The sequence below is a fragment of the Telmatherina bonti genome, assembly GCF_933228915.1.
Source record: "Telmatherina bonti genome assembly, chromosome: 2".
Classification (NCBI taxonomy): domain Eukaryota; kingdom Metazoa; phylum Chordata; class Actinopteri; order Atheriniformes; family Telmatherinidae; genus Telmatherina; species Telmatherina bonti.
In genome coordinates this window covers 11614998-11632223 of record NC_136620.1, presented here as the reverse complement: position 1 = coordinate 11632223, position 17226 = coordinate 11614998, and the positions used below count along the sequence as shown (strand labels likewise).

Sequence of the window (17226 nt, the reverse complement as noted above, 5' to 3'; positions counted from 1 at the left end):
CCTGATTGACCATTATTTCATGAGCCAAAGCCATGTTAGTGACTCCTTTAGCTGTCTCCATCAACTCCTCCACAGAGACAAACCTAGGTGGGCTGGCTGTGGAGAGAAGAAAAGTTTCATAAAATTACATGTCAGACTTCCAAAAAGGCACAAACACACAATGTTCATCACTAGAAGTCGTCCTGCAGTTGCGTCCACAAGCTCTTTGTTCAGAAAATCTGCATTGAAACGAAGTCTGTTTGCTTCCTCAAATACAAATTAATTTATAGCTAAGAGCAAAAAATAAGGAGTTACAATGTCCTTATTCATATTCATAACGTTGCCATCTGTCACATGTGATGCTGCAAACGGGACGTATGGAGTCATCAACGTTTACATTAGATAAAAACAGAAGCAGGTAGAAAACAATGTCACAACTTTCAGGGCATAACTTACTCCAGATTAAAACTAAAAAGGCTAAAACTGATGTTAGGATGCTGAATATAAGATCATATCAGAATATCACACGGAAACCATTCTTCTTAAACAGTACAGAAACCACTTTTTCCAAATATCATGAAGCGAAACAAGTTATATTTTAGCTGCAGGGGGGAAAAAATGCACAACTCAGGGGTTTAATATCACCTAAGCTTCATTTTCTCCCTGTATTTCTGTAGAAATGACCTTTTCCTCTGGCAGGAATCAGCAGAGTCAGAACGCTCATATTAATACTCATTTAAAATGTATCAATACTAAACCACAAGAGAAACAGTGGCAGAAGCTGACACTCAGTCCAAATCAAAGTCTAATATGAATTTAAACACCTTATATGGTTAAAAAAAAAAAAAAATCTTTCTCATGAAAATGAGGGGATCATGTCATCACAGCAGCCTTACATCCAAACTGTCTGAGGAGCATCTTTCAGGAGACATTTGTGTCTCACCGCTGACACTTCACAGCTTTCTGGAATAAAAACATTTTTATTAATATTATCTAATGTCACCAGTGGCTAAAACAGCTCTGCCCCTCACCTTGTGGGGTGTTCCCTCTATGAGGGCTCGGGGTATTTGCCCGAACCCTCTTCCTGACCGTCTCCTCGGAAGCATCCTGAGACTCTTTTCCTCCTCCACCCTCACATCTGTCTGTGTCCTTTGGCATCCTGGAGGCTGGATCCTGGAGGCTGACTCCTGGGGGCTGGATCCTAGAAGCTTGATCCTGGAGACTGGATGCTGGGCAGGTGAGAAAGATGGTTCAGAATACAAGCTGCAGCCATTATTTAATGTGTTAGACACGCAGAGATGCTACACCATGAAGCTTTTTTTTATAATGCCATGCAGTGGAAGCAGAGAAAGATGTGAAGGTTTGTATTTGTGATGCTCAAATGATGACATCACCATGATGGGAAGAGGAGGTGGAAGACGAATCAACGCGATGCTAAAGTGGCGAATAGGACAGAAGTAAACAGAACGGGTCTGTTTTACAGTCTTGTCTGCAGTACTAACCTTGCTGTCGGCAGCTCTGAGGAAAAAGGTGGGTTAGCTGCAGGGTAAAGTTAACTAACCTCAGCGTTAGTCGGCGTGAACGCGACTCAACAACAACAACGCAGCTACTCCTTCACAGCACGCATGCGCGGTTTTGACCCTCGCAGATTTTATTCCCAACTTCCTCACTGCCCGACACCGTCTTTAGGAGAAGGACAGCTTTGTTGCATCCTCGGAAACTCGAGCTAACTGAGGTCGCTGCCCTGTTTCTCTGATGAGCCGCCTGCCGCTAACCAATGACCATTTCCGGTGTTGGGCGGGGCTAATGTGACGTCACAGCCGAGCCTCCTCCCGCACAAACAAAAGTTAACATCATAACATGGCTGAAACGCTGATTCACCTCTTCTTTGACTGTGAGAAGACAAAAACATTTATCAGTGGTTTAAATGATCACCTGTTCGACTCTTCTCACTCCCTTACCGCAAAGGACTTTTTGTTTAACTATGAAAACCCTGCAATAAAGCAATAGAACTCGTTAATATTTTTACCCTGCAAGCCAAATATTTTCTTCACTAACAATTATGGCAAGAAATTTGCCCATCTTTCCTTACCTTTAAGACTGAAACCGACTTTCTCCTCTCTTCGCTTAACCGGATAAAAAATAACAATCTCTTATCTGTCCTCCACACAGTCTTATATAGATGAACTTCCCTCCTCCATAGTTTCAAATTCTATGTCCCTGTTTTTTTTTTGTTTTTTTTTAAATGTATTTGTATGTATAATTTTTGTTTAATTTAGCTCATAAATCTTTGTGCTCTGTTTTATGTCCCATATGCTGTTACCTTCTTTGTTATTATACTGTCATATCAAGGTTTCTTTTGCTTTTGTAACCCGATATACAATGTCCATTTTGTGCTGTTGCTTCAACGGTTCAATTAAACGAAAAAAAAAAAAAAGTCAGCATCACTCTGGTTAACATATTCTTGATTCAAACTGAATTCTAATTAATTTGTATGTAACCTTGTTTGTCTTATCTGTATTGACTTATTGTTCCTATTTTGTTCATTATTGTATATATATTATGTATTTTTTTGTGGCTCCAATAAAGTTTTGTTGAAAAAAAAACAAAAAACAATAGTTGACATAAATATAGCTAGAGTTTATCTATGACAAGAAAAATATTAACTCATATTCTGAAATAATTTTTTCAACTCAATATACATATAATTAGGCTCGTGTTTTCCAGTGATTATTAAAGAAATGCTTCGGTTTTTTCCATTCAAATCACCTTTATTCATAACAACACAGACTAACAACAAATAAAATCATATCAAAGGCATATTACTGCTATAGTTTACAGACTGAACTCGACAAAAATGAGAAAAATAAATCTCTGATAACATTCAAAGTGTAAACAGTGAGGTAGAGAGTCACATAAAGGTATAGATAATAGTAAAAAAACAAAAAACAAACAAAAGCAAATTGAACTGGTGTTAATTGATGTCTTTAAAGTGCCTAAAAAAAAAACAAAAAAAAACAAAAAAAAAACTGGCATTATAAATAAAGCTGATCTGAATTGGTTTTAAATTAAATGATCTGAACTAAAAAAAAAAAAAAAAAAAGCCTGAATTATAACAACTAATTCATCAAAATAAACAGTGGCTCTGTGATTAAAGAACTACATTTATGGATTAATATTTAGCTAATAAAATCAGACAGTTATACAAGAGTTATTTTGTCTCACTACAAGACCAAATGCAATACATTCAACTTTAAAACTGGGAAAATGATTGTAATTCTCTAAAATTAAATCAGAAAAGAAAGCCAAAAGCTTTCAATGTAAATACATTCAATGAACAGGTATGTTTCGATGTTTCTTTATCTGTCTCACAAAATGAGCATTTAGTCCTGCACATATTCAGTCTAAAACATTCATAGAATTCAGGCACATATCCATCATGTAAATTTGTTTAAATTTTTTTATTTTGGGAAAACTGGGAGAGAAAGGATTGTTATCAGGTGCTCATATAATTGATTAAATAAATCTGTCTTTTAAATGATGACCATTATTAACAATTAGAAGGTATAAGAGGGACTAGCATCTCACAATTTTATCCCCTTAAACCAAATTTACTCAAATTTGAGGTTCAGGATCACAAAATAATGTACTGTATAATAAATCAAATGCATGCATTTACAAGATTCTTGAAGGCTTTATTTATATTTATTTGTTTACAATCTTCGCCAGTCACAAAGAAATCACTGTAAAATAATGAAAAGTTTGGGGGAAAGAAAATACGGTGAATTCACTGAAATTAATGCAAATATGTAATAGCAACTTAGGATAAACTCATCCATAATGTCATCTTAAATAAGACTAATTTAATTTTAACATTTAGGTTTTTTATTTTTATGTTATTATCAATACTGCTGAATTAAATGCATTACTTTTACTAAATAACAGCACAGTAATAACGCACATCTACAGCTCATTGATGGCAGAGTCACCAAAGTACTGGTTGAACACCTCCGGGTGGGCTTGGTAAAACTGTCTGAGGCGGCGCTTTCGCTCCTTAGCAGACATCTTGGTATCAAGATGGATGCTGTTTAAGAGAATCAACAGTTCCTGGTCTGTGGTTTTCTTTACAGAGTCGGAGCGAGTCCTGCTCAACACCTGTTGGCTGAGTGCAGCACCTGAGTTACAAATGAGAAAAACAGTCAAGGAGGCAACAGATCATTTTCTGCATCATCAGATTTGTTTTGGCCACTTGAAGGCAGCGGGACGAGTTGCAGAAGTCTGCACTGGAGTTGCATTTAGACCATGACTAATTTATGGATGATATCTACTCAGTTTATTCATCAAAATTTGCAAAAGGGACATTAATGCCTTTGTGTTTTTAGAAAAAGTCATTGAGGATCAACTCTGTCCCATCAGATCGAGCTCCTGATCTAGAGTTCCTCTGGTTAAAGAGACCTTCAAAATGTCTGATTCCACTGGTTTTCTTAACTGGGCTGAGTGACCAATAGGAAGAGGCCAATTTAAACTGCTGCGTTGTCTTTTTAGCTCTTAATGCCAACCTTTTAGGTGTCTTAGATGCATTGTTTTGCATTTGCATCTTTAATGCACCTAGAATATATTAGAGGTACATGTTGTTTGCGTTGGTGAACAGAACATTTTCCGCTTCAATGAACAATAAAAGGTCAATTTTATGATATCATATGACCACTAAAATCACAGGTCATTGATCCAGATCAGATTTGGTGGAAGATGCTCCCAGCCTCCTCATCTTTTCGTCCCAAACTTCACTTTTAAATCATGAATCGTGTTACATTCACTGCAATTTGGAAGTGGTAAAATCAAAACTCTTCTTTCTATAAAACGCTCATTTTCATCAGCGGTTACCTTGAAGAAATAAGCTGATGCAGATCTGCCAGCACATTAAAAATCTGTGTACCTGTATCTGTGACTTGTTTTTTTTTAAGGTACATCAACGTTCATCATATGCAGCATGCTGCATCACTTCACTGCCTCTAAAGTACGTCTCTTTACGACATCGCCTTATGCAGGAATATGGATACACACACTGGCCATTCTGAATACACACCATGGTTAATTTAGCAATAAAAACCCCAAGGGGACATTACTGAAAGAAGTGTGGAATAGAAAGGGAGAAAAAAAAGAGCAAAGACTAGAAAAGCACTCAGAGCGCAAACCTCCGCCAAGGTCCACAGTTCTCCACATATTTTTATCATTTGTTCTCTTCCCATGACGGAAATTAAAAAGGCCCCTTTTATTCTTTCATATTCTGGATAATTGTATACAGAATTATTCCTTTACCTGGATCCAAACGGTGATCCGGATCAACACCAAAATCTAATCAGTTCTTCATTTTCACATTTCCAACAACTCCTGAAAATGTCATGAAAATCCTTCCATAACTTTTTGAGTTATCTTGATCACAAACAAACAGACGAACAAACTGATAAACGGCGGTAAAAACACAACCTCCTTGGCGGAGGTAATGACACAAGTGTCAACATCGGACTGATTTTACTCAGAAGAGACAGGACGCAGGGTGGGTGCTGAATTAGCAGTCATTCATTAGGAAATCTGGCAATGTTCAGTAAAGCCACATAAGTGTAGCTGCGTATTTGCAGCACAGCATTTTATCAATCTGATGGAGGTCTGGAGCTGAAAATGAAGAAAAATCAAAGTATTTGAGGATTAAGGATTTTAAAAAAAGGAAACATTATTCTGCCTCGTTTTGACCAGAACATGACACAGAAATTTCATTATGATACGATGCAACTGTTTTACTTAATAACTTGAATATGAAAATTGTTTTGTTTTTTTTTAAAACAGAAAAAATCTCACGTGGCAACAGGTAAAAACTAGTGAAATTTGTTTTGCCAAAATTATATTTTCAATCCAAGAAGGCAAACGTTCAAGATGACAAGGAAAATAAAACATTTCTATATTTTGGAATTTGATTTTAATAAAAATTTGTTACAGAAGTGCGAACATTTTCCGCTTTTATTTTTGAAAACAAGGATCTTACCCTTTAAGTCAGAACCTGGAACACAGAAATGCTGTTTTAAGTTTCATCATTAAATTACCATTATTTGTCCGAGTAATGAAATCCATCAGAGTGAATGATGGGAAAATCGGTCTCCGTCTCAGGATTTGGTCACCTACCCGTCACATCAGGCTGTTTGCTCTGAGCCAGGCCGGCCAGCTTGTCGCTCACTTCTTTATGCAGAGCTCCGGGAATCTGAAGTGTTTGAAAAGGTTTTTTTTTTTAAAAAAAAAGCCTTCATAGCAGAACATTTTTTTAGGATTAATTTACAATTAAAACAGTCCGAAAATTAAAGTGTCATTTCTACTTTTCAAAACTGAACCTTAAACTTATCCAGACCTATATGATGATAAAGCAATGTGTCACAGCGCTAAAAATGATTTACTGTAACTGGTAAATCAGTTCGGTAGTTTCTGGAGCCAAGGTAGATAAGTCAGCGCTCAGCTTCAAATACTGATGATAAAAACCAACAACCTGGCCAGATAACTGGGATATAGATTAGAATTAGGTCAGGTGGATTTTGAAGGTACAGTTGTGCTCATATTTATTCCTACCCTTTCATTAAAGAAGGAAAAAACCAGCTGCCTGTAAAATAAGCTGAAATTGACTAAAGTAATAATAAATAAAAATTTTATGAAAATCATTACATTATTTTCTAATTCTGGTTCAATAGAAATATTTTTTTAAAAAGCAAACAAATAAGATAATTTATTACATATTCCATCAGTCATAAACTAATATTTAGTTGAACAATCCTTTAATGTTTCCGCTCCAGTCAGGTGTTTTCTGTTCCTCTCAGTCAGACTTCTGCACCTGTTGACAGGTATTTTGTCCCACTGTTCAACAGAAAATTGCTCTAATTTGTCCAGGACCATTTTGTTTGTTTAGTTTTTCTTTCTTCAACTCAATTCAATGAAAAAACAGTATTTTATATTACTAAATTATATTTTTGCAAATTTTTAGTTATTGTTCCTTTTTTAAGTCTCCAGTTATCTGAGTGACTGTTGTAAATTCAGCCTTTTCTTTAACGAAAGGGGATGAAGACATATGAACACAACTGTAAATGACGGCAATAATACGTTTGCATCCAAGGCGGCTCGTACATTATAGTCCAAGTGGATCCACTTGCTTGTAAGCTAAGTAGTTAGAGGAACAAAAGCATCCGCTACCTGATTGGACAGTTGGATTTGGGATGAAGCTTTTACTTATTATACTAGTTTACTGAAAATATGAGGTTTATTCTGCACTCTGTGTTGTTCTTTGGCACCATCAATCGTAACGTTTCTGTTGAAGATATAATTCCTTTTTTCTCACATTCTCTCCATTAGATTGGTTTAAATGAGATAATTTTCACATCTGTGTGTATAAATGATTCTCTGCAGAACAACACAGGCTCTTTCTGTGTTTGCATATGGCTCGCTGCAGAGGGGCCTGACCTTCCTGGCAAGGAGCAAAACTTGCAGAGCATTTGAATCTAAATGCATCCTTCGTGCTTTTAAACGTGCATGAAGGTTCTGATCACCGCACACGTGATGTGAACATGGCATTATCTCTGACCTCTGAAGCCCCTGATTATGCCAATTACATCTCAGCATGAGCTTAAAGCCATAAATATGTAGCTGAATATCGCCACATGCTGAGCATGTGGAGGTCTGAAATGTCAACACTTCTTCAGTTTTGTTACGTCTCCTTGAAGTCATAATTTATGGGGACGATAAAGCATAAAGTTACCTTAAATATTTCCTTTATGTTGCTGAGCATGAAGACCAACATGAGGTCTTCCTTCCCCTTTGTGAAAGCCTTGCTGTGCAGTATCGCCCGGGAGAAGGACTTCTTCACCGCCAGCTTGTTCTCCATCTGCAGAAACGGTGCATCTTCAACATCACAGTACAGAAAAACCGATCTGCAGCAGAAGCTCATATTCTGACACCAGTTCCATAAAGGACTGAACCCCATTACATAAATAAACTCTCACCTCTTTGTCTACTTTGATCGCTTGCGGATCAGCTGCTAAAGACATAAAGGTAAGCAACCTGCGCAGCTCTTCTCTGCTGCTCACCGGCAGCAGCTTCAGACACAGCTGCATCGCCTCTAAGGCTTTATCCAGCTTAGCATTTACTAAAAAAAAATAAACAAGCCAGGAAGAAACAGGGTGAGGAAGCAGAGAGGTAAACAGCATTTAGGTTAGAAGCCTTTCCAACATGACCAGCTTCTTACCCAGCAGGTCAGTGATGGCCGTGTAGACGTCCGTCATGTGCTGTGGCAGCAGAGGAGGCCGGTTAGTGTGGCTGTAGTGTTTGACCAGAGTCCCATACAGCAGCATCTTACACTGAGCCAAGCCGCTTGGGGGGAAACGAGGAGTCTGTTGCTCCCCGAAGTGAGCTGGATGGGACGCATTAAATGTTTATGCCGCTCATGTCACAAGCTGGAAGCTTCTTCAGAGGGAGATGAGAACAGAGCACTTGCCTTCCTCCTGCATGCTGCTTCCTGGCAGCTCCTGGTCGCCGCTCTCCTCTTGAGGGAAACAGTGAGGCAGCTCCCTGCTCAGCTCCACCACCAGCTGATCAGGAAGAAAGTCCAAACAATCCAGAGCAGCGCAGAGCCACTCATTTTCCCTTACAAGCACAGAAAAAACACTCCATTTGACTCAAAAGGTTATATAAACAACCATTTTAAATGAATATAGGAGCAAACAGCTTGTTTCTAAGTGAACTGTCCCTTTCTTTTCGTTTTAAACTGAGTTTCTGTAGCCAGGCTGGGGAAGATGACGCTGGCATCTTCTGCATACATGTCAGTGTGAGAGTCCAAAGCAGCCAGCAGATGGTTAACCCTGCTCTGAAAGTCCATCCAAACTTTTCCACCGCTTATCTGCAGTCAGGTTGAATGGGCAGCAGCTTATGACTGTGACCACTTCTTCCAGTTTGGGATCAACAGGTTTTCCTGAAACAACCTAAAGATGGAGTCCTTCCAGTGTGTTCTGGGTTTTCTGCAGGGCCTCCTTCTTGTCAGAGGAGCACAAATCAAAAAGATCTCGTGACCAGATGCACCTGCAACAACCTGCAGTTCTACCCTGAACCCCTCCCAGGTGACCCATCTTCCCACCTTTTCTCTACGGGAGAGTCCAGAAACCGAGCAGAGGAGACTCATTTCAGCTGCTTGCGTTAGCGGCGCCGTTCTTCTGGTCACTATCCATCACAAGAACGATAGATGTTCTGCTATGGACTGGTAAATTGAGAGCTTTACGTTTTGGCTCAGCTCCTTCTTCACCAAGACAGGCCAATGCAGTGGAATGGACAGCTTGTTTCTTGTCACTGAGCTGACTTCTCAGGACAGGCCTTCGTCTTCGCAGACATTCGGCTGTGACGGCTTTTCCGTGTGGCCTCTTCATGGTCGTCATTTGCTTGTGGTATGCCAAGGTACTTACAGTTCTCCTCCGCATCTGTTATCCTGCCCTCCAGGACATTGAAGGTAGTCCAATGTCCTCCACATGGCCTACCTTCCCTCTCTGTTACCATTTGGCCTCATTTCTGGCATTTTGGTGACCCTGCTGTAGATCCTGGTGGTGTCGAGTAGTGAGTCAATGTCTCATTTATTATTAGAAAATAAATCAATTTCGATTTGTTGGGGGGGCCGATTCGATTTAAATTGCGATTCTCACGATTCTTCAATATTGCTGATTTTTGGAGACTAAAAACAAAAACATGTACAAAACATTTTCTTAATTAGAATTAGGAAAGAACAACACATTAGCCAGACCATAATTCTTCTTCTATAATGGCCATGAAGACCAGTATAAAAGATAAACAAAATCAATAAAAATGACAAGTTTTTTATTATGGATTATAATAAAAATTTTATAACATATATACACACACACACACACATTTTATATATATATATATATATATATATATATATATATATATTAGGGTTGGAAAATTGAATATCAGGTTTTGTTCATTTACAATTTTAACGATTTTTTCCCCCAAAGAAATACAAATAAGCCATTTATATATAAGTTTTTCATTATATATATTTTTATTTCCATAAAAATAAGTTTTCCATTATTTTCTTTTCTTTCTTTTTTAATACTCTTCTCTGAATGGATGACCAGTCAGCCAAAACGTAAGCAGACTCTTATCATAGCTACCTTTTTTTTTTTTTTAAGGTTTCTTTGACTGTATTATTATTTGTAAATGATTATTTTTCTCTTTGCTACTCTGCATGCATTTCTTGTACCGTATTTTTGAACATTTTTGTGAACATTAGAAGAGCAGGGCATATAAAAACGCATCTTTCTGAACAATTTGTGATTAATTGTGCATTTCCAAAAGGGCAAACATACTGCGAATTCCTGAAGGCTTTGAGGATCTGTCTGTCCAGGTGGTTGCTGGTGTAGATCAGATCAGGGTTCCCGTGGCCCACCGTGTTAGCTGAGGGTGGAGAGGTTGGGTTCTGGATGCACTGCAGCACATCTTCCAGCAGGGGGAGCTCCACTAGGTTTAACAGCCGGTGCAAGGTCTGCTCCTGCCACACCTCATCTACCACTGTGGAGGAGACCTTTTAAAATTATTTACATTGTACCCAGCAATTAGAAGGAATAGAAAGCAGATATAAAGCCATGCTGGATTTGGGGTTAATCTGAAGCTCGTTATCCTGCAAACAACAACAGTGTCTTTTCATGCCCAAACTGTAGAACTAGCCCAACCAAACCAAACGCATGGCTGAATAAAATTAACAAAAAGCTGAATGTTGGTTAAAGTTTCATGATTTGTTTGGTTTAATTCATGAGCCAGAAAGGAGATCTTTATCACATTTAAATTTCATTCAGCTGGGATCAACTAGGATGCTTTTTAAAAAGACTGTTGAGAAATGTTAACTTTTAAAAACACACATGAAGTGCATCCACATGCAATAACGCAGTTTACACCTTGAGAGAATGTAAGTGAAGGAGTTGCACCAAACCTGTGAATTCACCACTCATCACGGTTAGCTTCTCTGCTTATAGTTTATGAGCTATTCACTCAGATCTGCTCATTCAGACCGACTTTTTAGCCAAACAAAAGTAACCATGGTAACGGGATGTAAATCTTGAGATGGTACCCCTGTCCCTAAATATACCGAGATAAACTGTGTTACTCCTGCAGTGTGAGAAAAAAGTCCCTCAGTGATGAAAACACACAATCAGGCGACTGGCTTACGTGACTGTGGTAAACCCGAGTCCGTCAACGCTCTCCTGGGGCTCAGGCTGCCTGCGAGTGGCTCCAGTGAAAGGTTAGTACCGAGACTAGTCTCCAGTTGGTCGGCCAACGTGGACGTCTCGCAGACTTTGACAGGGGGGGACGTCTCAGTGGGACACGTCTGCTTTTCCAGCCTGAGACAGAAAACAGACGGCTGAGAGCTTAAGGTGACGACAAGCTGGACAGTTTCTGCAAATCAAGCCAAATAATGCGAGATGAGAAAGACTTGACCTTTTCTACCCCCTGTAGCTGTAGTTAGTGGTGTCTCTGTTTGCATGTGTGACTTCTAAACAGATGGCTCAGTATCTAACTTGGTACCTGTTTGGAGGAGCGCTGCAGAAGTATTTTTGAATCCCGCTTGCGAGAACACCTCTTTCCAACTCATCGACTGACGGCGTACAGTCAGCTACGAACCTGTGTACAAACAACGCCAAGTACGTATGAAGCACTTTCAAAACAGCAGCAACCACCGAGCAAAGTGCTGAACGCAGGAATAAAAGGTCTTCTGACCCTACAACTCTCTGTTTCAGCCATGCTGATTTTCACTGGCTACTCATGCTGCGGTAGTGTTCCACGGTTAAACAAAGACCCATATCGGGGTATCATAGCAGCACATCCACCTCTCATTGTGAACAGATTCTTTCATAAAAAGGAGCACGGGATCTAACCTGTAAAGAGCGCTCTTGCTGTCCTGAAACACATCCTGTTTCTTGTTTTTGCCAAATACTTTGGTTCCCACTGCCTCAAACACGTTGCACTCAAGCAAGGCCTGGCACACATGCACCACTTTGTCACGTGTCACAACAGCGCCTTTAATTTGGACCAAACAGAAGGGTTAAATATGTCAAACTGAGCAAACACAAGGTGGTTTGCGTTAAATTTACACAGATAAAGAACATTTGCAGCGCTCTGTGTGTACAACCCATAGATGAACACACACACACACACACACCTTCACATCCTTTGGCATGAGTAATGTGGCCTGCCACCACATCCACAGCCTCTGAGCCCAGGAAACAGTCGTTGTGGGGCTTCAGGTGGATTACCCTGCGCTTCACGGTCACTGTGGACCTAAGATGGAAGATGAGGCTGCTCCAGATGGAGGAAGATTGTGCTGATTTGGTGGCAACTCCAGGTGCTAAGAAAAAAAGCAAAGAGAAACATAAGCGCCCGCTGAGAACAAACCAAGTATTTTATAACAGACTGAGGTAACAGAATGCAGGACTGTGCTTCAGTCATATGTCATAACTTCACAAGTAGCTGCAGAAACACAACAGATGCAGCAGTTTATTGAAAGTATACAAAAAGGTAAGAACAGACTGCACGATCCTTAGGAGCCTGAAGGTGAATGATTGGTCTGAACAACTCAATTCTTCAGTCTAAAGCTCCTTCTGATGTCTTTAAGCGGGCTTCAGGATCAACTGAAGTTTCAGATGCAGGTTCATTGTCAGGTCTTTGACATCACTTTCAGATATACAACACAGTTTATTTATTTATTTATTTTTTTTAAAATACCTTTTTCATCCTTCACTTGTACATTTCAGAAAATTATTTTAAGGACAGAGCACATCATGCTGAGCTATGATAGTTTCTTAAGGAATCACCATGTTGCTTCAAAATTTTTATTTTCTGTTGGTCAATCTGTGTTATTTGATATTTTTAGATGCAATGAAAGAAATGGGAATATATACCTTTGTGACATGGTGCTGGCAACAAGGTGCCTAAAATACTAATTAAACAGATTCTTTGCTAAGATGAATCATGCAACGACAACACTGGCTCATCCATTGAGTTAGATGTTGTTTTGTAGTTAAATTAATCATGCATCAGCTTAAGTGGCTTAATAAAACAAACAAAAACCCAATATATTCATTGTAAAAATGGCCAGTAGTCTGGAAAGGATAAAAAAAAAAAAGCAGCAAATGTAAGAAAAGAAACAACATTTAAAAGGCCTCCAAAAGGCTTGAAGATATGCAGCCTTAGAATACTTTAAATAATTAGAAAGAAGTCTGGCTGCTTGGAATAAAATTGTAAAATGAGGGATTACTCAAGATTTTCGAGCAACTTTGAAAGAATACAGATGAAAACTTTTTAAATAATGTGTAATAAGTACATCTAAGCACCGAATAATGCTTTGTTGGAACTTTTTTTTTTTTTCTTTTTTAAACAATTTGAAAGCTTTAACAAGGTTTGCCAAGGACAAGAAAAAAAAAAAAAGAAAAAGGCATCATGAGATGCAATAAGGCCTCCAGGAGTTGAAGACGCCAACAGCAACTTGGTCAAAACGCGAGTTGAAGTGACTCACCTTGTGGACGCACACACAATTTCTCCGCCAGGTTCAACGCCGCAGCTCTTTCTTTTATTGAAGCCATGTTTGTGACAAAACAACACGTTACGAGGAAATAACAGCTTAAATTGTGAGCAGGCGGGTGCACAAACAGACGGAAGCAACCTGTGCAGGTACATCCGTGGAACATGGACCTGTGCGTGGTGTGCAGTTTTAAGTGTCCACCGCTAGATGGCAGCAGGAGGTCGCGCTCTGTGAAAATGATGAAGACTTTTATTGATTTGTAGGAAACAAACCAGTAAATTCAGACTCATGAAAGACTGTCTGAAACTTTTTTCTTTTAAATCTAATTTTTGGGATAATAATGAATCTGATTCTCCTATTTTTCCCCAAAGAGAAAATTTAAAAAGCTTATGCATTTCCTTAAGGAGCCACTTAAAGTGTGTGTTGCCCTGAATGTAATTGTTTGGGGTACTAATTTAAATTTAATTTCTGAACACTTAGGCTACCTTAATGTTATATTATTATTATTATTATTATTATTATTGTTATTATTATTATTGAGGTAACAATGAAAACAAATAATTGCTATTACTCTATATATTTAAGTGTTGGGGATTAACAGTGCTGACTCCATCTAAAAATATTAGCAATCACACAGTCCCAAGCGGAATGATATAGTAGTGATAACATTAAGCAGCAGAAACAATATCTGATTAAACAATTCATGTGAATTAATTAAAATGAAATCAGTTATTTATATTATTAATATGACACAAAATCATTCACTTCTTTTCTGCCATTATTTAAGTTTTATTAGATTTACAAAGCAGCTCTTTGTCACCAAAGTTTCAAATCAAATCGAAGTTTATTGTTATAGCACCTTTTCATACAAGAAGCAGCTCAAAGTGCTTCAGATATATTAAAACAACAAGTAAAACAAATAGACACATCATCATTCATACACACATACTGGCACACTCCCAATCCCATGTTGCCTGATAAAGCTTCTATAGTAATCTTCTGTCTCTTTAACCGACAATAATACTAAATTAAAAGAATAAACATAAAAGAGATAACATCTGGCTTGGCAGACTTCATAATCATCATCTTCATCAAAATGTATTTAACTCAAATTAGATTTCAGCCATCAATGCCACACAGTTCAAGTTTAGTGCTTGAAAATTCCTCCATATATTTAGAAGATTCATACAATTAACTTCAAAACCAAAAGTACACCACATGTACATTTTGAAGGCAAAGTATTAATCACTTTATTTGAAGATAACTTGCTCAGGAAGTTGGTTAAAATCTATTGTATGTCAGGACTGGTCTCTGCAATATTAAGGTTGCTAGTGCTGACTGCAAGATGGGTGTCTTATCTAAACAACATAGCATTGAGATTAAGCAAGTTTACCCATCCGCTGCAATCTGAAAAGAACCGGCGTAGAACAAGCTCGGGCCTCAAAGATATACTGGAGGATGTTCAAAACATGTCCACTGATAGTCATGCAGATTGAAAAAAGAGAGGCATATTCCGGTGTTATGGATTAACAAAGAATCTCACTATGAAAAAGAAACAACAATAATAATAATAATAATAATAACAATAATAATAATAATGATGATGATAATAATAATAATAATAATAATAAGAATAAGAATAAGAATAAACTTCCGTAAAAGGGAGAAAAATAATGTCTAAAATGTAGGATGTTTCTTTAATTTTTTTCTTCATCAGGTTTAATAATGCATTTGTGAACATTGAAACCAAGTTAACAAAAAACAGCTTTATTAACATAGAAATCAAGATTTAATGGATCCTACAGAAAATATTCCACATCCTGGTATGACAGACCAATGATTGGATCAGATCAATAGGCATGTTTGACATCAGATAATTCTGGTGAGAACATAAAGCTGTGATGAGACAAATGAGTGCTAGAGATAAAGGCACAAGGGTGACCTTACCCTTCAGTGTTTGCGACCTTTCCAAAGTCCTTACTGGTGAAAAAGTAGAAAAGTTTTCCTGAAAAAGACTGCCAAGACTTTATGGAAAAAAAAAGAAAGTTAAAAGAAAAAGGAAAAAGGTGTAATTGATTACATACTCATAACCCCTTACAAATAATATCTAGTGAAATCCACCAAGACACCTGGCATCAACTTTCCTTTAGTGTCATGGTAGCTCAGGAGACTATTCCTAATAGTTCACTGTTGTAGATTTTATTCATCAAGTAGTATTTGTATGTTTTTGTTTTGTTAAAAAAAAAAAAAGTGTGCTCTCAAACTAAGTAGTTCAGCAACATTTTCTCCAAGTTCAAATCTTACGGTGTTTAAGAATATCACAGGACTTTTCATTAAATAAATTAATAAGTGACAAAATGAATGAATTAATTAATGAATTATGCTTAATTATTGCCCACTGTTTTTAAACCTATTATCTTTCTTGAAAGGCAGATATTTACAGAAAACGAAAATCCCAATAAATTAGATCATAGTTATGTCTCACTACGTTAATATCATCATCATATCTAACCCTAATATCATTTAGGAAAATATCTAGTAAAAAAAATAAGGGTCTTTAATAATTTTAATAAGTGTCTTTTTAAGCCAAAGAGCTGTTAGCACACAGTCTTGCTCTAAAGGTAGGCTAATGTATAGTCAATATATATATTTTAAAAGACATATTTTCTCACAAGTAGACGTTTTTTTAACCTATTATAAAATGTATATGTAAACATAATGGGATATTAAATTATTTTTTTGTGCGTGCGCGCGGGTTTTATGTCATATTTAGTAACTCTGAGCTAGCTAGCTAATGATTAGCTTTTAGCTTGTTACTAGCGTTTGTTTTTGTTATCTTTAGTTTCTTACATTTCAGCACGTAACTTTGACAAATCTGGTAATACCGACTAAACACCAGTAAGTGTTTTGAATTCATATAAAGTTTTGAAATAATAATGTAGTTAATCTATGTCTTTGTAAGACACGTGTATTCTTGTACATGATGTTGACAAACTGGGTCAGCTAAAACTAAACTAAGTTGTTATTAAATAAAATAGATGAAGATTTGATTATTTTAAATATCATGCATCATGTTATTTTGGTTTTTAAAAAAAACATGTTACTTAATGGTTAGATTAAGACTTAAAAGGGAAATGTTTACTTGAAAAAAGTTATCGTAGATAATATTTAAGGTTTTGTTTTTTCTAGTATTTCTGCTTTTTATTAGACTCTTCTTATGAACGGATTCTGAATCCAAGCTTCAGGTTAGTTCTTCTATAACAGGCTCTCAAATCTTTATCTCAGTCTGTTTCTGATACTTATGAATTGTTAAACAATCAGCTGCATGTTGACGACACATATTAGATTTAGTATTATCATAGTTTTTTATTGCCACTAAGAATTGCCCGAATATATTTATTAAAATTTATAGTTTGCTTATTTTAATTAAACAAACAAACTGACAGGATTTTAAGGGAGATTAGATTTTAGTACTAAATCAGATTGTTAATTAGCATAGCAAGCAACAAGTAGGGAGATTTAATTACTCACCATTGGTGCTTAAGTTGGACTAAAGGGGCTAAAAGTGATCCATGAAATTATCCCTCACATAATACACCACCCTGCGATGGACTGGCAAGCTGTCCAGGGTGTACCCT

General features: G+C 37.3%; 2 protein-coding genes across 2 annotated transcripts in view; both read right to left on the bottom strand.

The window, feature by feature from the left end:
• The window catches only part of tcp11l1 (t-complex 11, testis-specific-like 1), a 16980-nt gene extending 15282 nt beyond the window's left edge, over positions 1-1698 (bottom strand). The window contains exons 1-3 of the mRNA XM_079254990.1: positions 1541-1698; positions 1011-1208; positions 1-96 (exon numbers count right to left, since the gene is read on the bottom strand). The exon at positions 1-96 is cut by the window's left edge and continues 37 nt beyond it. Of these exons, the coding sequence (XP_079111116.1) occupies positions 1-96; positions 1011-1137 (223 nt within the window). The 5' untranslated portion in view covers positions 1138-1208; positions 1541-1698. The remainder of the gene's footprint in view (positions 97-1010; positions 1209-1540) is intronic.
• A 2244-nt stretch (positions 1699-3942) lies between these two features.
• LOC306764894 (DEP domain-containing protein 7-like) lies at positions 3943-13649 on the bottom strand (the record flags this gene model as incomplete). Its single annotated transcript, XM_079252192.1, has 12 exons — positions 3943-4154; positions 6157-6232; positions 7769-7894; positions 8013-8155; positions 8255-8419; positions 8504-8652; positions 10383-10584; positions 11239-11411; positions 11596-11691; positions 11946-12087; positions 12230-12415; positions 13583-13649. The coding sequence occupies 12 exons, from the start codon at positions 13647-13649 to the stop codon at positions 3943-3945; spliced, it is 1737 nt and encodes a 578-aa protein (XP_079108318.1).
• Positions 13650-17226: the final 3577 nt, after the last annotated feature.